Consider the following 23733-nt stretch of genomic DNA (forward strand, 5'->3'; position numbering starts at 1 on the left):
AATTTTAACAAGTGATGGAGAGTCACACTTGTTCCCAAAGAACGGCAGAGTCAGTGTCTTAGCTGCCTGGAAAAGGGATTCTCTCCTTTCTGATTCAGTGTCAGGGGTAATTTCCTAGTAAAAAGTTCAGAATCAGAAGCATCTCATGTTTGTTACATTCTCTATACAGTCGATCTAGACTTTTTTTTTGAACTTTTCGGAAAAAAGTTTCCTTTTTGAAAAAAAAAAGACATTTTAAGAAAAGTTAAAAAAAGAAACAATGGTTTCTTTAGCATTTAAATGATTTGCTTTTAAAAGTTTCAGATTATCTCTGATAAATAAAGACCAAAGACTGTCTTATTTTTCTATTTGTATCTCCAATGCTTAGCATCGTGTTTGGCACATAGTAATTCCTTCATTCCTTTAATCCTTTCATTCATTCATCTCCAGTAAAATAACATGCTTCCTACATTTGTCTTTCTTAGGATTTTAAAGTAAGCTGGCTGTGTATGTTTATTTTTTTAATTTTATTTTATTCTGAACTTAAGAAATAAAGCAAGCATTTCCATCACATAGTAGAATAGAAAAAAAGATGATTATACATGAAACTACAAATCTACTATGTACAACTTGCTATTACTTTTAAATATATGATAAAGTTATCTTGTAACTTTCTCTTTTTTCCCTTCCCTCTGCCACCCTCGAGATGGCTATCATTAGACACAAATATCTGTGTATATATTATGAGTGTGCAAAACCATTCTATACATACTTCTACTCATCAATTCTTTCTTTGGATATAGGGAGCCTTTTCCTTCATAGGTACTTTATAGGGAATTTGGGAACTTATAGTCAAAATGACTTAGTTGTTCAGTCATTCTTAAGACAATATTGCTGATACCGTATACAATGTTTTCTTGCTTCTGCTCATTTCACTCTTCATTATTTCATTTTAAGTCTGACTGTGTATATTTAAAGAAATCCACATCAGTGGGTAACTCGTAGTTTACGTAGCATAGTGTTTGGTGACAATAAAAATTTCCGTGAGCTTAGGTCATGCCAGGGCTACTGCTTTTCCTGTCAAGGAGGAGGAAAGAATTGTCATACAACTTAATCAGGCTCCTTATTCTGTCACCATCACTGCTGATGCCCAGAACATCATGTTCCCCGATCTTCTCCCTGGGCATGTAAGTAATCTTAAGTAAAAGGACAAGGGAAGGGAGGAGAGGAGATACGAAATCATTGTCTTACTACAAGTAGGCAGCTGACCTCCCTACTCTAAAGACAGGCTGTTGAATTCACCCATCTGCCCAAAGCATAGGTCCCTCATCTCAAGTTGAAAATCACTGTTGATAACTAAGAAGTTAAAGATACTCAAATGAGCAAAGATAGAGGGGGAGAAAGAATTCATCTACTCACATTCTGGGATAATGGAAGAGGAACATATGTGGAAAAGGGGAGGACTGTCTGCCTTTTGAAAAATGAGCATAAAAAAAGAAAAAAAAAGAAAAAAAAAGAAAAATGAGCATGGAAATAAAAGAAAGCAACACTTATTCCATCTCAGGTTTATAGGTTTGCACTTCAAGGTTTGCAAAAACACTTTTTTCACAACAATCCATTGAAGAAGGTATTGCATGTATTATTTTTCCCAACATACAGATGACAAAACCAAAGCAAAGAAAAGTCAAAGGATTTGGCCAACATCCCCACAAATGCTCAGTGTTGGAGCCAGGACTAAATCTGTTTCATTTTTGTCTTCATTTTTCCAGTTCCTAGAATAGTGCCTGCCACACAGAAGGCCCTTAATAAATGCTTCTTGCTTCTGTCTTGACCCTTGAGCTCTTTCTACAACATGGAAAGATAAAAGCTTTTTTTCTACTGGAAAGCTGGAAATGGCCAACTTTAACCAGTCAGCAATTGAGTTAAATCATTATTTTGAAAGAACATGAAGGCTAAACCAATACCTGGACATTCAGTGACTGCACTGAGCATCTCATTACCTAGTTTAACCTTGGAATGTCCTGACACTCTATGGACCATGAATGCATGAAATGGGGAATTGCAAATGACTTCCACATAGCAAGGAGGGCTTTTCAACACATGAGTGGAAAGATGAAGAGTTGTATAAGTGTAACATGCTCAGTGCTAACGAGTGTTCTGCATGCCTAAGGTTTCTGCACCTTTTACTCTTAGTGGTTCCATAGGATGATACATGGATGAGTCAGCCTTCTGTGTTAGGTGCTTTACTCATTTCCTGAATGCCAGGCATCAGATACTCATTAAGTTTCCAATCATTCCACAGCAGCAACAGGTGGTGAAACAAAGCTTCTGTGGCTGATTTCCTCAATGCCCTGGAAACATGGAAGGTATTTGTGCTCTCTCTGTAGCAGCAGATGATGAAGGGGGCAGGGGAGAAGGAAAGTTGAATAGCAACAGGAAGTATTTCCAAAGCATAAACAAAAACTCAGATGGTGAAGCAAATCTTTTGGCTACCACCCATTCTACATTTTTTGACATGGTGGTTTCATCTTATAGAGGTACCTGCTCAGGCAAAACATGAAATCCTGGCTATCTGATTGATTACTTGGCAGATCCTCAAATAAATCTGTTATCCCATTGAGTATCCCCTCAACTGTGAGAGAATTCAACCCATTCACACGTCTTTTTTAGTCAGTGGGAGTCTTGTCCATCCCATTCCTAAATCCTCCAGAGAAGATCTACCCGACGTGCCAGAGGCCTTTCTCTGTATTTTTTGTTTTGTTATAGTATATCATAATTATCCACTATGACTTTTAGTAAAAAACATAGTAAACTGAAGGGACATCCTAAGTGAAGCCACATCAACAGTGCTGTATCCACTGAGCCACCTTGCTGCCTCCAAGGCAAAGGTTAAATGACTTGCCCAAGATCACACAACTAGTAAGTGTCTGAGACTGGATTTGAATTCAGGTCTTCCTGACTCCAGGCCCGGCACTCTATCCACTAAACTACCCAACTGCCATATAAGTTATAGGCTACCAACTGACATTTACAAATGTTCAAATCTACTAACTTCTATCTCTATCTCTTAAATGACTTCCAAAGCTACTATATCCTGAACTAGAAAGAAAAGGTGAAATGTATTAGAGGAAAATATTGGCCCAATGGACAATATAGTTATACTGATAGTTATCTCCAAGTGCTCGATGTGGAAGCCTCTCTAGATAATGCTAAATAGGGATTTATGTCAAGTGACAGGATCTGTCCACACCTAGAGCCCCAGGTTACCACTAGCAAAACAAAGTGCTTATTTTAGTTGGACTACCTCCACAAAACAAACCAGGAAAATTCCTATGGGACTGGGGCTTAAGACCATCTTTTTTTTCCTAAAGGTAGTAGACTATTAGCTTTTACTCTCCCCAACATGAGAAAGTATAAAAATTGTGAGTTACTCCACCTCAAATGCCCACTGGATTAGTCTGAACCTGGAGCATATGAAATTATTAAAATAAAATAAGAACCTAATATTAAATCATTCCAATAAAATAATATGGATTAGTAACTAACATCATCATATGGAAAAGAACAGAATAAGTGTATTTTCCTTAAATTCTGCACACAAAAAAAATCCCAACAAGTCAGGGAAAGAGAGGAAAAGAAAACAAAATTCACTTTGAAGTGAGCTGTCTTTTGATACTGCCTGAGCACCCTGTCAGGGCGCCTATTTGTCAATCTTGTAGGATTCCTGCTGTTATTCTGAGTAGCTACTAAAGCTAAGGTAGTTGCAGTTCTCACTTCTTCCACTACATGCCTCAGGTTATATCCCTTTCCCATGAAACTACCAGTTTCTCTTTTAGCCATCTCATTTTCATAAACTTCCTTTCAAATTTCTGACTTTAAAAATTAAAAGTGTACATAAGAGTATATACACACACACACATATTATATATATGTAAAAGTTTCCCTATATCCATGGAAAGACTGAAAATTGACACAAAGTAATTCTAAACTGCCTAAATGCAAGTGATTTATGCATTTTTCTTTGTTAAACATCAAGGCATGTCGAGTGATTATAATTGCTTGACATTCAGGCAGTTCAGGAAGTTATTGTCGTAAGAGTATTTTTTTTCTTCCGCTAAGGAATCCAAGAGGAAAATAGCTAAACTTCTATGACGCTGGTATAATAAGAGGCACAACTAAAAAAAAAAGAAAAAGAAAAATGCCAGAAACATATTAGAATTCTGAACACCATCCAAAAAGACAAAGCTGAGAATTCACACTGATTTAATTCCACTGTTTATATATCTTATATAGCATAACAAAGTAGTTTTATTTGAAATTCATGTGGTTATCATATATTCTTCAGGTAACTCTATACTTTAAGACATTTATTCTGCACTTATTTTATTTCATGTAGCACATCCTGCCTGGGAGCTTTCACTCAGATTCAGAAATATGTTTTATCGAATGTATAATGGAAATTGAGATGAACTTCTACGAGACTTGAAAATCACAAGTAATAAATCTATTCCCATCACTATCATTAAGCACTTTACCCCTTTCCCCCATAGTGCCATGAGCAGCTAAGCACCAGGGACAAATCCCTATTGGCATGCTGGATACAAAAATAGCACTAATAGCCACTTTTAGAGAAACCTCCAAGTTGCAGAAGGAATACTGACTCTTGGTACCTTGGAAAGTTTCAAACACATTTGGTGCATTTCTAACGATTTCATGCATGTTCTATTTTGAACAATGTGCCTGGGTGAAAACAAAGTGTTAAGTGATTCCTTAAGTTCAAAAACAGCTTAAGATTTACAGGAAGTAGATTGTTTTTCCTAAGGATTATATCATTAGCCATAGCACATATATACGAAGGAACTAAAAATAAAATAAAATATAGTTCTGAAAGAGCAAACAAACTGTATCCAAGAGAGAAATCAGGTGTCTTGTTAGCTCCCAGCTGAAATACCTGATATTAATTCTGTCCTCTTAGTAAAATACTTTCAAATGAAACTTCAATACTTTTCTTCCAGAGACCAAATAAATGGAAAGTCAATGTAGAGATTATTTCCTAGTACGTGAAATATTATTTACTGTGGTAAAGTGTTTAAATACTGAAGTTCTTTTTTTTAAAAATTTTTTAATACTGAAGTTCTTGATGGAGATTAGGGGCAGTAAGTGAACATTGTAAGGAAGAAACACTTTGTGAATACGTCTGCCTAAATGCCAGCTTTAAAAGGCTGTTAAGCCATTATTCTAGCCCAAATCTGACAAGATCTTTGGAATGGAATCAAAATCTGAAGTCAAAGTGAGACTCTAGACTTTAAAGAAATTCTGACTTCAAGTAAAAATGGCATTTGCATTTTCCTTCATAGATACAGTGGGTTAGGCTGTATAGGAAGTCCAGATGGTACAAACTTCAGCAGGACCTATGTTTGATTTGCTACTTTTAAAAGATTAATCAATTAAAAACACTTCAGGGGGAATCAGAAAGACAGCACCACCTCATTGTTATTGTTGTTGCTGTTGGCTTGTGTTTTCCCTGAGTTTTGTTTTTCTTTCTAGACTCCACTTTGGGACTTTGTCCATTTTCAAGCCCTATTACACCAAGACTGCAGATTTGAGTATTTACCTTTATCCCCGGAAGTCCAGGCAGCCCAGGCAGCCCTGGTTCACCCTACATAGGAAAATTACATAACATTATAGAACAGTATTCACTGAGGCACAAATTGCTGGAGAGAGAAATGGCAAATGTGGCTGGAATCTCTGTAGACACCCTTTCTGCATACATACACACAGAAATACTGTCTAACTCCAAGAAAGATGGTGAGATTGTATGGTTCAGTCAACTCTTGATGATTCAGGGGTTGGTTAATCAGTCCGCAGATTATTTATACAACTTTAGATTATTTCACTTATCATTAGCATCCTCCCCAAAAGGTGCACAAGGAAAGAGCTAACTCAAGCCAGTACCTTTTGCTCCTTCCAGACAGTTCAGGAAGGGAGATTGAAACTACTGGTTAACGTGAAGCTTTAGGGTTCAACATGGATTTCAAATATCCATCTTAGCCCAATAACCTCTTACCAACATGCAATCAAGAGTTGGCTGTATGAACAAATGCTAACATCAAAACAATGCATATCAAAAGTCTTACTAGCTTTTAAGTAGAGGAAGGCTTCTTCTACATTCTTGGATGATGAGGAGATAAGTGAGTAGTTAAAATTATGCTTAACACCACTATATAATTGTGACAATTGTTCAAGTGTAGGAAACCCTACTTAGCTACTTGGTGGGTACTGCGCAGCTGTTCAGTGAAGGCAGGTTTGAGATTAAGTGGTGCACTCTGGATGAGTGTATTGGAGTCACACTAAACCTTCTCATTTTCATAGAATTGTCTGCATTATTTTAAGCACTAAGTGTGGTGACAAGATGTACCGAAACTACATTGCTTAGAAAATCCCTTGCATTCCACTGACTAAATCATCAAACAGAGTGAAAACGGAGGGGGAAAAAGCATACACATTGGGGCTAGAACAATTACATGGATGTTATCTGATTTACACAAATTATACTATTTCATCATGGTAGCCCAGTGCAGATAGACCCATTCCCTCTCATGGTAACAGATATAGCATCAAGTAAAGAGAGAGAAGAGAGGAAGGAAGGGAGGACCAGGCACAGCTGGAGCAACTCATTTCATGTGCAAATCTGTTGAGAAATTTCAGGACATTTCGATTAGAATACCAATTCCTTGCAAGTTCTACAAATATATAATTTGCTAAAAAAAATTATCTGGAAAATAATGATTTCCAAAATGATTTACTGAAGGATGAATATAAAGGGAGAAAACACTAGTTTTCTCCTATTTCATTCAAAATTCCTTTCAGAATGCAGAAGAAAAATCATGCTTACTGAAAGCTTTAAAAGACAAGTACATCTATATTTTAAGCATAAAATGGGTCCAAGACATGTTTCCCAACAGTTCTGCTTCATTGTTCATAATGCTTCTGGTCAAATCACATTTCTCTGGATAGATTGAACTTCCCAGTCGTAACAAAATACTTCTCTTTCTTTTCTTCCTCTCTCAAAGAAGTTACATCTTTCTAGGAGAACTGATTCTATCCATATGAGATTATGGTCTTAGTATGTTCTTTTTCCTGAAATGTACTATATTTTTTTCTCTCTTTTAAAGTGTATATTTCCTTTGAAACCATACTAAACAGAAGTCTAGAAAATGCAACTATTAAAACTAAGTAGAACTTGTGTGTGTGTGTGTGTGTGTGTGTGTGTGTATGTAGATATGTTTTTATATACAATGCAAAGTGAAGACACATTTAGAATAATGGAGTTTAACTCACTAAAACATACCTTCGTAGACTTTAGGCTAGTAACATTGCTCCTTCCCCCCAAAATAAAAGGTGTCTCTGTGATTTATGAGAGAAAATTATTACAAGGAGAATCAATATGAATATGAATACAACTCTGGACTTCTAGGGAGGATCAATTGTCCAGAAAATTTTGGAATATAATGGAATGAAATGTAATAATGTTTGAATAGAGTATTTTCTTATACAGTTAACCATTCCTTTCATATACAGAGAGTGATACATATGCATTTCTATAAGTTTATGTTTATTTTGTAGCCATTGATTATGTTAACTGATCATCTGTGATCATCCGAGCTTGGCTTTTATTAATTTGTTTTCCATCCAATCTATTTTTTTGGTTGATACAGACATAACATCCCTCACTGTGGACTTTCTCCTCCATCTGTTTGAGGATCTATTCTGCATGCTCTGTGTTCCTCTTTCTCTTCTTTAACACAATCAAGGCTCTCTCCATCAGTTTGGGTAGTGCAATCAAAGCTATTTCTTCTCTTAGCAGAAATGAACTCTCCTTTTTCATATTTATCCACTCCTGTGCTCAGCAATTCCTTTGGGTCATGGCTGAAAGGCAGCCCTAATAGATAGGGTACGTGTGGAGAGCTAATGGGGCCCTTTTGCACCAGAAGAATAAAACTTGAATGACTGTAAGAAAAACAAGGCCTGATTCCAGGAAACCCTGTCCAGCTTCCCCCAGCAGGGTTCTCTCCTCCCAATCCAGGTACCTGCTGCCATCGGCCATCAACACTAAAAACCACTGGTCCCAGCTGTTCAACTTTCTCTCCTGCTCAATAAAAGGGGGCGGGGGACTATTTTCCCTGAATGAACAATGCTTGACAAATTTCCTATCCCTGTTTTAGATTTAAAATACTTGCAGAAAAGTAGGGAGCAGTATTCTGAAAGTGAATGTGGTACATAGAAACGTAAACTCACACATTCAACACAGATGCACATATGCATTAGAGCATCCATGCTCTAATGCAAAGCATATACAGAGAAATTTAAAATAGAGCTAAAAACAACTTCCTTACAATCTTATGCTAGATTTCAGTTACAGAAGTTCTATACTCATCAGGGTGAAATTAAACATTCAGAAAGTCAAATCAGCAACTGGGTTGGTGCTCTGTTATGTTTTTATAAGGTTGCTCCTAAGACAAGAATTATAATTTGCCCACTGCCAGCTACAACTGAAGCATAGATGACCGCCATACTGTGGAGGGGGGAAAAGATGTGGGGAAGTGGAATTGAGCTTACAGAAACTCCAAATCAAGAGTGAAAAATGGCATTTACTACTATAGACATTCTACTTCTCATCTAGTGCTTGGATTTATAAACTCTGCAAAACCTAAATATTCTCTCATTTAAATAAGCAAATTTCAAAGACTTTAGTAGGTAGTGGTGACACTGATATCAACTGGTGCTGTCTTGCCTAAATATCTGCAAAAAACTGGGGGAGGGGACTGCTAACTTTTAGGAATATATTTATTTAACTCCAAGATCAACGTTAAATAAATTCAATCCTCTTTTCTAAATGCAATGCTAAAGCATTTCTTTGGAATCCGAGGAAATCTAAAGGAGTTATCTATGAGCCTTCCAGGAACAGGTTTATACCACAGTGCCAAGTAACCTTGGTAATGCTCCATGAAAGCCACTTTTAAGTGAAAAATTTTACATTTAAACCAACAGAAACTATAAAAGTGTTTTTGTATCTGAAGCGGTTTTAGACACACCTGCTTACCAAATCACATTTCATTTTGAATAATTTAAATATGACCTACATATGTAAAGTTCAAGAGACTTAGTATCTCTATCATGAGTAAAATCCACTTGTGTATTTCACGCTCTAGTGGTCTGTCGTCCCAAGTTCACAGCACTCAATTCAAAAGTCTGCCATTTTCTCTTCAATGGAAGAAATCACAGGAATCTTAGGCTAATACTTGAAATGTTCTTAAGGCCTAGAAGGATAAGCTTGAAGTTCCACTGATTACAGTGGAACTGACTGGGTTTAGTCTTTTTCTCTCCTTAAAAGGATTGCCTTCAACGTTAGAGCCCCAAATGAAAAGGCCTTTTCAAAAATTACTTGAATCCTTAAGTGTTTAAAACAAAAGACTGGCCCTCTCAATGTCTACATGAGTGTGAGAACAACATTTTATTATGTCCCCAGGTTCCAGATGAATACAATAAGATTCATTCTCTCATTTCAATTTCACTAATGAAGTAAATTCCATCTTGCGATTCATCTTTCTTTCTACAACATCATACGCCACCAGACAAAGACAAAGCCATAATTTTATACAAGATCTAATCTAATGTGGAATTCACATTTACTAGCTAGTGACAATACATCTGTTATTCCAAATCTGATTGCATTGGGCATTGAAATCCAGATGCTCACATGATAAATGACTGCCAGTTGTTTCCTGCACATTCAACTCAAATGAGCAGATAAATCTAAACATACTTAACAGAGCCTTTAATTTATTACCCAAGTGAGGCACAAATAATAAACAAATGTAAGGTTTCCACAGATTAACTGGTTAAAATAGTTTTGATTAGTGTCTTTAAATGAAACTCATGTTTATTAACAGAATTGGTTTGCATATCATAAAATTGACTACATAGGGTGTTACAAATAATTTACATTTAATACTATCAACAAGAGAGCATCTACGATGAAAAAAAAAGTGTAATTTTTTTAAAGAGCTGCCCATCACTTCTTACTGAGGTTATTTTGTCAACATGCATCTCTTCTGAACAAATGAAGATAAGAGAGCAAATGTGATTAAACATGCAAGATAAAATAGTTAGCATTCCACCCTAACTGGTCTTTGTTAGTCTCAGACAGCTGAGCATATGCAGACTTTTGGTTCACAAAACGCTTCCTTACCACAAAGAAATTTATTTTATCCCCACCTTTGGCCTTACTCAACATCATGGTATTTAAAACACAAAAGCACCAGCAAAAACTCTGAATGTAATTCATTTAAAATGTACTGTTTTGCAGTCCTTAGTTTCAGAAAATATTTAATTGTAGTCAGTGATTGATAGAGATGAAATGTATGAGGATGAAATAAAGAACCTAATAGAGAGAATGAGAAAGAAAGAGAGAAAGAGAAATCTTTGAAAGATTACCTTTTGCCCTGGACGGCCAGATTCTCCAGGTTCTCCCTGACAAAAGAAAAAGGACAATTCAATTCAAAGAGGAATTATCTAGTACCCTGTGTCAGGTATTACATCTACTTGGTGCTGGATGACAAGATGATAGGAACAGTCTTGTCAATTATTTTTTGAAAACATCTTAACTACAGTCATGCTCTGCTTTGTCCGGAATACTCAGGATTCAGCCCACATTCAAGTTAATCCTACACATATTTCTTAAACACCTACCAAGTTTAAGGCATTCAGTATTATGTGCTGGACATAACTCTTGTCATTCACCTGTATTTTATCTTAGTATTCAGTATCTCATTAAACAATTTATCCACAAAACCAAGTATCTTTGAAAACCAAGGAGAATGGGAGGAATATTAATAAGCCCATATTAATAATACCAATAGTTCAACTGTCAGATTTCCACCTGAAATTTCTCTACTCCCTTTGGGTCCTCAGTTTATGAGCCAGTACTTGTTTTCATGACTAAAATAATGCATCAGAAAAGTAGTTGCTGATTAGTCAGTTTTTCTGTCATCAATACCTGTTCTGGGGTTTTCTTTGCAAAGATAATGGAATGGTTTGCCATTTCCTTCTCCAACTCATTTTACAGATAAGGAAACTAAAGCAAATAGGGTTAAGTGACTTGCTCAGTCATACAGCAAGTGGACAGATTTGAACTCTGGTCCTCCTACATCCAGACCCGGCACTCTATCCACTGTACTATGTAGCTGACCATCAGGAAAATATATTATGATTAATGGTTATAGTTAGTGAAAGGGAAAAAATAAAATAAACTCCAAAATGAAGACCATGACTCTCTGGAAGACAGTGCATGTTCAGAAGACATACAATTACCTTAATTCCCGCAGCAGAAGATCCAGGGTCACCCTGATTGAAAACCCACAAGAAAATATTCCATATGTGATAATGATAGTGGTCCAGAAAGCATCAATACATATACAATCAAGGTTACTAAAGAATGTATACCAAGTGTCTCTTCATTCACACTGACTATACCCCAGAGGATTTCATACAAATGCACTTATTATTAAGATGTCATTATTTTCCAATGTGGAACAATTTATTTTCTATGTATATCATCAAAGTTGTTCTCTCCCCACCCGTTAAGGATTCCATTCTTTAGTAACCAAAATTTTTTCACCTTGAGACTGTACTAAAAATGTAATAACATAACGTCTTTTTCTGCTTTTTCATTCACACGTACGGCATGTGTTATGATTTACTGGTTTCCATTTAGAAAAAAGTGGATAATTTTAATTACATTAAATTAAAAAAGGTTTTGTACAAATAAAACAAATGTAGCCAAGATAAGAAGGAAAGCAGAAAACCGGGAGGGGGATTTTATAGACAGTTTATCAGATAAAGGGCTCATATCTAAAATATATAAAGAACTTTGTCAAATTTTTAAGAATACAAGTCATTCCCCAATTGATCAATGGTCAAAGGATTTGAACAGGTAGCTTTCCAATGAAGAAATCAAAATAATTCATAATCATATGAAAAATGATCTAAATCATTATTTATTAGAGAAGATCCAGGGATCTTGACCATTTTGGGGTCATAGACCCCTTTGGCAGTCTGATGAAACCTATGGGCTCCTTAGAATATTTTTGAAAAATTCACAACTAAAGGAAAATGTTAAATTTCAGTTAGATATTAGGGAAAATTGGTGAGAATTGATCTGATTTTTTTCCCCAACCAAGTTCATGGCCATGTTAGAACCCGTATGTGGCAGAAGCAATATCCTAACCCTTCTCTCATGTATGTTAAGCTACTGTTTTATTAAAACATATTGAGATTTTCTTTGAGTCTTCATTGGTTCAGGAGACTAAAGACTCACACTACTGATGTCATTTCCTTATCACCTGAATGAGCCACGCAGAGCTCCAAGTATGCTCTGATGCCTTCCAATTAGATTCAATGCAATCAATGTTTATTAAGCACCTCTAGGCACTGTGCCTGGGCTCAATGGGGACACAGAAAGAGTGAGAAGACAGTTCCTGCCCTCAAGTTCCTGTCCTTATTACAAATGGAGGGAGAAGGAACAACATACAAATATATATAAAGTAAGCTATCTACAGGACAAATAGGAAGTGATTAAAAGAGGAAAAGCACTGGAATTAAAAAGGGCTTCCTGTAGGAAGTGAGATTTTATTGTTGTTTTTGTTTTTTAGGAGGTGAGATTTTAGTTGGGACTTAAAGGAAGCCATGGATGTCAGTGGTTAGAGTGGAGAAGGGAGAGGATTCTAAACATGGGGGGCAAAGAAAGTATCTTGTTCATGGAACAGCCAGGAGGCCAATGTCACTGGATCAAAGAGTATATGCCTGGAAGTAAAGGGCAGGAAGACTGAAGAGGTAGGAGAGAGCTAGGTTATGAAAGGCTTTGAAAGCCAAACAGAGCATTTTATATTTGCTCTCAGAGGCATAGGGAGCCCCTAGAGTTTACTGAGTATAGGGGTGACATGATCAGACCTGCATTTTAGGAAAATCACTTTAGTGGCTGAATGGAAAATGGACCAGAATGGGGAGAGACTTGAAACAGATAGACCCCTCAGCAGGCTACTGAGAGGGGACAAGGGCCTGCAGCAGGGGAGTAGCAGCTCAGACATGGGTAGTCAGAGAGGATGACTCCTAGGTTGCAAGCTTGAGGGGCTGGAAGGATGGAAGGTTGTCTACTGGACATCCAGTTTGAGAAGCCTGAAAGGCAATTGAAGATGATAGATCATGATGGCTAGGGAGGCAAGGGAGTTTCCCTCAGCCTAATCAATTGAAGATGTCTTCAATGTCTATCTCTATTGAATATCCTTCTCCTGCTATGGCCAAGTCAATCTCATTTTGTCAACTGTGGAATAACCCACAAGTGTCTTGACTTATTCTAATTATTCAACATAAACTACCAGGGGACTCGCCTGAGTCAGGCACAGCTCAGAACACCTTGCTATACACAAATGCTTAAAGTATGGATAACAAAGATGGTTAACTAGAGATCCTAATACAGGTACAAGTAAATTTGATATGTGTTACCGTGATGGTTCGATAAAGATTTAACCTTATCCAAAAGGAAAATTACGGGTAAAACATCTGGAGGGGGAAGGGGCAGGGCAGCAATACTGTATGTTAAGAATATATACTCAAGTATAGGAATCAAGAGTCAGTCAACACACATTTATAATAGACTACTATTGTACTAGGCACTGTAGTAAGTGTTGCACCAAAAGGGTAGGCAACATTTGAGTGAAGGTCAAAGGAAGGAGAAACAGAAATGATAATGTTATCAAGTTATGTTACAGATAAAAAGAGGAAAGGGACCAGGAGTTTGGGAAACAGATCACAAATCGGATATGGAGGCCAGGTAGAGTTGTAATGGGAGACTTCCATTTTCCAGACATATGCTAGAGCTCTCTCTCTTTTGCTCTCAGCCAAAAGCAGAACAGTTAATAACTACTTGGCTTGTCCTAATGAGAATTTCATCCTTCAAAAGGTGGAGGAAACCACCAGGGGAAATGCAGCTCTGGAGCTGACCAATAAGGAAGAAATGGCTACTGAAGCAAAAATGATGGAAACTATGGGTCAATGTGACCACTCTGTATCTTAAAATTTGTGATCAAGGAGGGGAAAGAAAGCTAGAAATGGTGTGGGAAATTGAATAGCAAAGGAGTCAGGGAAATGATACATAGGATCCTTCAACGGGGAAGTCAGTTCATGAAGGATGGGAAGGACTTAAGAAGGCAAGTCTGAATACCCAAAGAGAGCAGATTTATTGACAATGAAAAAAAGAAATAGTTTAAAGAGATAGATTTAGGAAACGGCTGAGGTGAAGCTCATGAGGAAAGCCTGACTTTTAAAAAAGACCATATGAGGGAAAGAAGATGATAAAAGAAAAAAAGGGGAAAAGAAGGGAAGAAGTTTTTCTAAAGCACCTACTGTGCTTTTCAGCCAGACACTGTGCTAAGCACTTAATTTATTTCATTTGATCTTCACAATAATCCTGTGAGGTAGGTGCTGTTATTATCCTCATTTTACAGGTGAGGAAACTGAGGCAAACAGTGACTTGGCCAGGATCGCACATTTAGGAAGCATTTGAAGCTGATTTGAACTCAGGTCTTCCTAATTGCAAGCCTAGGACTCTATCCGTTGCATCATCTAGCTGCTCCAGCTAACGGAAAGGTCGACTTCTTAGTTGTGGAAAGGATGATAACTAACAATGTGTTGAAGATAGAACTACTCAACTCTTACTTTGCTTATGTATCACCACCTCCTTATTTGGGGGAAGGAAGGGGAGAAATGGAATTATCTTTGGCGCCAAAGGGGCCAATAATTTTTGGACAGGAAACTGCAAAATAAAAATTTCTAAGAGGGAGTTGATATCCAAAAGATGTAAGAAAATGGTAAAAAAAAAAAGCATCTAACTGTACTTGATGAATTTATATCAAAAGACTATTGAAAGAACTGTTGAATGTGATTGCTGATGATCAGTGATCTTTGAAAGAATGTAATCATGTAATCAACAGGAGACACACCATGGGTCTGTAGAAGGGCAAATATTGTAATTTTTAAAGTGGAAGAGAATCAGTTTCACAAACTCTAAGTTTATCTCTAATTCCTAGCAAAATTCAAGAATGTATTGTTAAAAGGATGGCTAGTGAACATTTAGAAAGGGAAGAAGTAGGCAAAAAGAAAGCACATGGCTTCGTTGAAAGCAGGTCATGCCAGACTAACCTAATTTCCTTTATCAGCAGGCTTACTAAACTGGTAGATCAGAGGAATATTGCAGGTATCATTTGCCTGAATTTCAGCCAAGTATCTTAACTGAATCTTGAAGAGAAGCAGGTATTCTAAGAGTTGGGGTTGAGGAGAGAGAGCAGTCCAGGTATGGGGAGGTAAGCAAGCACAAAGGCAAGTATGCATGTGATGGGCTGTTGTGTTCAGAAAAGATTAAATAAAACATTTCCTCTGGATGATATTTTATGTGAAGGAGAGAAATTTGAAATCAGTACAGAAAGATGGGTTGGATTAAGATTGTAAAAGACTTTTAGTGCCAGGCAGAAGAGTTTGTATTTTATCCCGAAGGCAAAAAAGGAATCACCAAAGCTTTTTGAGCAAAGGAATGACAGGGTCACACCTGTGTTTTACAAATATCAATTTGGCAGCTATGTGGAGGATTAATTGAAGTGGGAGAGATTGGACTTAGGGAGAATAATAAGGAGACTCTTGGAAGAGTTTGTGGGAGAAGTGATCAAGGCTTGCTGGCTACATGGTCAGGGAGAAGGGAAGAGAAGCAAGAGGGACTATGGAGCTAGATTTGACAAGAGTTGGCAATTCATTGGCTATGCGGGGACAAGGAAGAATAAAAGTAACATTGTGTGGCAAATAGAGTACTAGACTTGGAATTAGCAGCTTCTGGCTTGAATCCTACCTCAGACACATACTAGCCGTGTGATCTTGAAACTCTTCTACAAAAGGAAAGTGGTGGACTCTAGTGACTTCTAGGGTTTTTTACAGATCTAAATCTAGGGGTTCTATGATCCAAAGGGCTGAAGATGATTGTTGGGTTGTAAACCTGGGAAGGATTTTAGATCTCTCAACAGAAATAAGGAAGTTTGGAAGTCAGTGGGTTTAAGATGGAGGTGGAAATAGTGAGTTCTGTCTTGGGTAGATCTCATTCCAGACACCTATGAGACATATATGTTGAGACGTTGATTGATGTTGGAGGAGAGAAGAGAGAGACAAAATCAGAATTTGAATATTTGGGAGTCATTTGAAGAGATGATTATTGAACTCATGATAACTGAGATCACCAAAAAAAAGTGTTGAGTAAGGCAGCCCAGGTCAGAGGTGTGTGATATACCCAGAGAAAGAGGTGTGGGGCATGGATAATGATCCAGCAAAGAAGACTGAGAAGGACTGATTAGACAGAAGGAGAAGCATAAGACTGGTGAGGAAAACTCAGTGAGGAGAGAGTGTACAGGATGTGGGATGATCAATCTAATAGAGAGGTCAAGAAGGATAATGACCAAAAAGGTCTCTGGACTTTGTAATTAAGCTAATATTGGTTACTTTGGAATAGGCACATAATGCCAATCCCAGATGAAAAACTAACGGTTATATATCCACATTTTGGGAAGGAAGCACCAACGTCTTGTTGAATTGATTTTACAAAAAACAAACAGACAAACAAAAGAATTTGTGTCTTTACCATAGCTTTGGCATTTTTAAAAATGCTTCTATTTCATGACAATCTCCTGACAAAACTTGGGACTAGATTTCCTTCCGATCGTTTCCATAAGACAGGAAGTGGAGCAAAAACAAGACAATGTTCTGAAGAGTTGTTGCACTGATGGCAATTTGAGCTGTCTCATTTTAATAGACATGCATGAGTGATACAATCCCTTTCCTTTGCAGAATGCACAACTGAGAAGTCTCAAAGAATGTTTATATAACTCGAAAGTGGCCAGGCCACCACTGAGAGGCAGGCATTTACAAGTAAAACATTTTAAGGGATGATGCTGAAAGCAGTGGAAATAAGACACTTAGTGTTTGTAATCCTCCTTCCTTCAAAAATGAAAATGAATACAGGATTAAAGCAAAGACAGAATGTAAGTACGCCTTGAACATACTCTTAGTTTCTTAATAAATCTACTGGCTTGGAAATGAAAGTCTCAGCAGGGAAAGATATCCACAAATGGACAAATATTGTGTGAGTATGTTTGGCATAAATGAATATAGCTTCACTCCTATTTGCTCACCTTCAGATGAAATAATGAGCATTAATCAGAATGTCTCAAGCAATAATCCCCTAAATCAGGCTGATGTAGAGATTTCCAAATATTGTCATGTTGAAATTGAATTATCTCACATGAAGATGTAAGGGGGCATTTCTTCCTTAAAAATCCAACCACTAGGAGCTTAGCCATCCATTCTCTACAAGAAAATCTACCTTTTGGAGTTGTGAACTGATCCAACAATTCTGTAGAGCAATTTGGAGCTATGCCCAAAGAACTATAAAACCCTTTGACCTAGCAATACCACTACTAGGTCTGTATCCCAAAACAGATAAAAACCAGAAGGGAAAAGGACCTACATGTAGAAAAATATTTATAGTAACTCTTTTCTGGTGGCAAAGAATTGGAAATTGAAGGGATGTCCATCAATTGGGGAATGACTGAACAAACTGTGGTATGTGATTAGGATGGAATACTATTATGCTATAAGAAATTATGAGTAGAATGCTCTCAGAAAAAAAAAAAACTGGGAAGACTTCCATGAGCTGATGCAAAGTGAAATGTATTGTGTACAAAGTAGCAGCAACATTGTTAAGATGATCGGCTATGAATGACTTAGCTATTCTAAGCAATACAATGATCCAAGACAACTCTGAAGGACTTATGATGAAAAAATGCTATCTATCCCCAGAGAAAGAACTGATGGACTCTGAATATAGATTGAAGTATACTTTTTTTACTTTCTTTATTTTTCTTGAGGATTTTTTGGTCTATGTTTTCTTTCACAATATGACTAATATAAAAATGTTTTGCATGACTACACATGTATAACCTATATCAAATTGCTTGCCTTCTCAGTGAGGGGGTAGGGAGTGAGGAAGGGAGAGAATTTGGAACTCAAAGTTTTAAAAACAAATGTTTAAATTATTTTTACATGAAACTGGGGAAAAATAAAACACTAAATAAATTTTAAAAAAAGAAAATCTACCTTTTCCTTCATTACAAGATACCACATTATATGTCAGACATTGCCACATATCATTCTTAGGGGTTGGGTTAAAATCTAGTTGTCCTTTCTTTTCATTATAATCTTGACTACTATTTGTAGTACTCACTACTATTTGTAGGGGTAGCCAGGTGTCACAGAGGATGGAAGGTGGGACTTGAAGTCATAAAGCTGCAATGCTGCCTTGGACATTTACTAGCTATGTGACAACTTCTGTTTGCCTCAGTTTTTTCACCTATAAAATGAGGATAATAATAGTACCTCCCTCCCAGGGTTGTTGTGAGGATCAAACGAGATAATATTTGTAAAAATGTTTTGCAAACTTTAAACTACTATATAAATACTAGATATTATTATAATTCCATAAATGACACTTGGAGGCCATTTCCACATGTGTTTGTATAGGAATATATGTATCTAGACATGTTTATAGCTCTGACCACCAAATAGAATATATAAGGGGAAAAACATATAAGTGATTGCTGTATGTTTTAGAAAATCCAGTCATCCAACAAATTAATCCTTTCTGAATCTCATTCTAATCACCTGTAAAATGAGAATAACGGTGCATGCCCCAAGCATCCTTCATCCTCTGGCTTATACTTCTATACTTGGGCCTTATGTAATAGAAAGATTAGATACACAATGGCCAGGAGTTAAGAAACAGTTTCACACTTTATGAAAGAACTTTGGGAACTCAAAAGTATTATGACAAATATCAGATTTCAAACTTTTTTAAGAAGCACACTAAGCTTCTGCAGGAAGTCATATTCACTTAATAGATTCTCTAACCTATGCTGATTTACATTTTCCTGTAGCATATTCTCATAATTTATACCATCATAGACTTCAAGGACCCATCGAGTCTGACCTCCTCATTTTATAGACAAGAAAAATAAAGTCCAGAGAGTCTAAATGATTTGTCCAAAGTCACACCAGTAATAAATGAGAAAGGCAAGATTTGAACCTAGGCCTTCTATCTCCAAAGTTGGTGTTCTTTCCACTCCTGCTCTTTATCCTTTCTTATTATTATGTAGTAAAACCCCATGTAAAATATTTCTCCTTACCATAGATCTACTTTCACTCTGGGTCAAATCATGTCTTTCTGCATACATACCGGAAGAAAGGAAATAAGCATCTATTAAGAACCTACTGTGTACTAGGTGCTGTGCTAAGTGCTTTACAAATATCTCATCTGATCCTCACAAACAACCCTGGAAGGTAGGTTATTATCCCCATTTTACAGTTGAGGAAACTGAGAATTGTTTAAGAGACTGCTCAGGATCACACTGCTAGAAAGTGTCTGAGGCTGGATTTGAACTCAGGTCTTCCCAACTCCAGGAACAGTGCTCTACTCCCTGTGCCATCCAACTTTCTCACATCTGTAGTACGAAAGATGCTGAGTGTGCTGACAATCTTTCTCATTGTAACATGACCAGTCACGATGTGCATTAGGGCTTTACGCAGTTATAGAGATAGTCAGTGATGGAGTCAGATTATGATTCATGGCTTGTGTTCTTCCTGCCTTACTGCACTTCTTTCATGCTTGAGCAGCACTTAGATTCAGAGGGAGCAAAGAGAGCCCTGAGTGTTGGCTGGGAGGAAGCTTTTGGACTAAGGTTCAATGAGAGAGTCAAAGTCAGACACAGACCTGCAAGTGAAGGCAGACAGAACACAGCAAGTGAATGGAAATCTTTTGATCCAGAGGACCAAGGAAACTTTCAGAAATGATGAACATCAGAGTGATAAGGCCAAAGAGAAAGGAAGGATAGTGATTTCAAAACTATTCAATGTGTTGGACAAACTATCTGTTCTCAAACAACAGGAAAACAAAAGAAGGAATCTGATTTGGCATTTTTAAATATTAGACTAACAGGTACAAAATCAAAGAGTTCCGTAACCTTTCAATAGCAATTCTGTACTGGGATTATTCACCTATTTTGTGCTAGAGTTTGCTGTAGCCATGCTAGACCCCTTCTCAGAATCATGTTTTTATGTGCATAAAACAAAATATTTAGGATTATAAAGGAAACTAATTACATTGAAATGCAACTATCAAAAATTTTTTCATTCATGGCTGTCTTTCCACTTCCATACCAACACACCCTCCAAAAAAACCCTATCTGCCTCAGTTTAAAAACCCTTTCACTGGGGTAAAACGAATCTCTACTAAGACATTCTTCAACCTAAGGTATACCACTAACTGCTGGCTGGAGAGAACAATCAGCTAGTGCTTTTTTGGTTTTCCAGGATATCCGGATGATCAGCCTGGGAAACCTTAGATTGTTTTACCATCCACAGAACCAGACTTGGATCAAAAGGGGAGGAAAAAAAATCCCTATTAAAATGACCAGTCAATGATGTAACTTGCTACATTGATGAAAAACAAGAAATATTTTTTTTTTCTGATTTTACTCCCCAAGCTTTGGCAAATGATAAATGAATTGCCATGAAAGGACTGGAAATAAGTTCTATGACAGAAGTAGCATTTTGTAAAATATGTTAAAAATTACATTCAAATTATACCATTCATGGGGAGGTTACTCTGCACTTCAGGTTGCATATTATACAATACAGATTTCTATTTATAACCCACAGTTTAGACTTACTCAGAGTTTATTAAAATCATTTCCTTTTTAACTGATGCATTCCCTGAGCTTAATTTCAGGTGTCTAATAAAAAAATTAATAAAAACACTATCCAAATTAGTTCCTTTCAATTTCCATGTGAAATAATGAAACTTTTCTTTTGATTAAAAAGTAAAAAATTAGGAAACTTTTACAAATAGAGTATTCTGGGAAAATACTGAAGAAAGCCAAATATGTTGTTTTGTTAAGTTTGAAAATTAAATATGATTGATTTTAAAATTCATCATGGACATGTGGCCTAAAAATTATACTTTTAAACATATCCAAATTGTTTCTGGTCCTCCTGGCTAAGTTTAATTTAATTTTTAAAAATTATTAAATATCATGCTGAATATTTTGCATAAATCCACTTTAAAACTTTGTACTTTTAATAAATCTGTATGTATTTATACATAGCCACATGAGTAATCCATCAAAAGTTGCTTTCTTAACTTGGAACTGGAGAGATTTTAATTCAAAGACCATCTCTACTACTTATAAGCTCTGTGACCTTGGACAAGTCACTTGGCTTTCTCATGCCTTGATCTCCCCATCTACAAAACTGGAACAATAAGACTGCCTACCTCACAAGTTTAACCTTAACTTATTTCTTTCTTCCAAATATAAACTAAAAGGAAATACAGTATCCATGTTCATGTAGCTGGTTTCTAGAGACCTCGAGATAATGTCATTAACCTTTTTAATAGGAAACATTTTAATGTCAATCCCGATTAAATGCCATGGCATATGCATCTGCCTGGCAATTAAAATGGTTCTATGTGCAGCGTATTTCTAGATTATGACTGCCCTGAGATTCACAAATACAACTAAGAACTCACTCAACCACACATACCATTTATCTATGAATATTTATAAGAATCATAACATAAATCCTTTATTTTGTAGAAGTTATACAATGATCCATCCATTACCCATCTGACCAACAGTTCCTAAATTACAACTTTGACATCCTGCCATCTTTTAGTCTGTTCAGATGTGAAGGCCACTGATTTTTTCTATGTTGTTCAGTTACCATTAGGTAGCTTGCTTTAACCAAAATTTTTTGTTGTTTTCAATCATTTCAGTCGTGTGTAACTCTTATGATCCTATTTGGGATTTTCTTGGCAAAGATACTAGAGTGGTTTGCCATTTCCTTCTCCAACTCATTTTACAGATGAGGAAATTGAGGCAAACAAGGTTAAGTGACTTGCTCAGGGTCACACAGCTAATGAATGTCTGAGGCCACAGATCTTCCTGATTCCAGGCCTGGTGCTCTAACTACTGTGCCACCCTGCTGCTCGTTAACCAAAAATCCAACTGCCTGGGGGCCATCTCCAGTCATCCTGATCTATATCTTGCCACTGAACCTAGATGGCTCCGGAGGAGAAAGTGAGGCTGGTAACTGCACAGCCTTTCCTTACTTAAATCCAATTCACTCACAAGTCATGACACATCTTCCTGATAACATGGTCCTCTTCCAGAACGAAGAACAAATCACAACAATCCAACTGCCTTAACATAAGCTGATTGCCTAGAGTTAAATAGTTATATATTCTAACTCAGTATCTTAACTCGTCCAGGCCCTCTTGAGGACTCTATCTCCTAATTCCTTCTATGTAGAATGCTCAAATTGTTCTTATCAGAAATCTTTGGAAAGTGAGAATCCAATTAAAAGACAATTAAAGACAACTGACAGTTTTTTTTTTTTCCAGTTTCTCAAACATTGTGGATTTAAGGTTCATACTGATACAAATTCCCAACCAAATGTGAGAGGATTTAGTGAAGTGATATTATCTCAGTTTGTACAATGAAAGTGCTCAATCTCTTCATTTTGCTTTGAAATTTTACCTTTTTAAATTGACTAAACAAAATAAATCAGGCTATAATAGAGATTTCTAAATATCTCCATGTTGAAATTGAATTATCTCACTTGCAAATGGAAGGGGGCATTTCTTCTACAACAATCCAACCAATTAGTCATCCATTCTCCATAAGAAAAATCTACCTTTTCCTATGTTTGTACACAACACACTACATTAAATGCTGAACATTGCAATGTATCATTCTAAAGAGTTATGATAAATCTAGTTAATTGTCTTCTCTCTTCATTTTTATAATCCCACGAACTCTACCTAAATCACACATACTCATATAACACATCATATCCATTAGATTATATTTTTGACTATACACATATACTTTCATATTTCAAACACAAAAAAATGTACCTTTTCACCCATGTCACCTTTGGGTCCACTGTCTCCAGCATCTCCCTAAGGGGAAAAAGAGAGGGGATGAGATAAAACCCTTAATGTCTCACAGAGTAATGTTATATTAAGCTTTTTTTTTCCTATCCCCCTCCCCTGTATATAGTATACAAAATTATGGTCTCTTATAAATTCTTTGCAAAGCCACAAAGAAAAGGAATTTTAATTAATTTGGCTGAATGAAACCATAAGGACAAAGGAAATGATCACAAAATGTCATTAATATTGTACCTTCAAAGAAATTTTCATCAATTTAATTTTAAAGAAGTAGGAAAAATATGCTTGAAAATTACATGGTCTGATGCATTATAAATAAGATTGTAGTCTGAGACCCAGCTCTTTGACTCATAAAGTCATCTGACAACTGACAATCAGTTGAACAATTCCTTAATCCCTACTGTGAGTTTTAATCTCCCACACACAATGAAATACCTCCCAAACTGCCCTATGAACATATAGCTGACTCAGGTTAGGTCTGAAGAGGACTGTGATTATTATTAGCAGGACAGAGATGCTCGTACAACAATTCAAAGATCCCAGTTATATTCATCTATTCCAGCCGTGATCTAGGTACTTAAATATCCCCCCTGAAG

General features: G+C 36.6%; 1 protein-coding gene across 8 annotated transcripts in view; it reads right to left on the minus strand.

Annotated features, from left to right (window-relative positions):
- Positions 1–23733, minus strand: part of COL25A1 (collagen type XXV alpha 1 chain) — a 556443-nt gene that overhangs the window by 80920 nt on the left and 451790 nt on the right. For 6 of the 8 annotated variants that reach the window (XM_027837339.1, XM_027837335.1, XM_027837333.1 and 3 more), the window contains exons 15-18: positions 23102–23146; positions 11353–11385; positions 10477–10512; positions 5594–5638 (exon numbers count right to left, since the gene is read on the minus strand). In XM_027837339.1, the coding sequence (XP_027693140.1) occupies positions 5594–5638; positions 10477–10512; positions 11353–11385; positions 23102–23146 (159 nt within the window). The remainder of the gene's footprint in view (positions 1–5593; positions 5639–10476; positions 10513–11352; positions 11386–23101; positions 23147–23733) is intronic. The other 2 variants (XM_027837340.1, XM_027837336.1) reach the window with 1 other exon arrangement.

This window comes from Vombatus ursinus, unplaced genomic scaffold, assembly GCF_900497805.2.
Source record: "Vombatus ursinus unplaced genomic scaffold, bare-nosed wombat genome assembly UNPS02014821.1, whole genome shotgun sequence".
NCBI lineage: Eukaryota > Metazoa > Chordata > Mammalia > Diprotodontia > Vombatidae > Vombatus > Vombatus ursinus.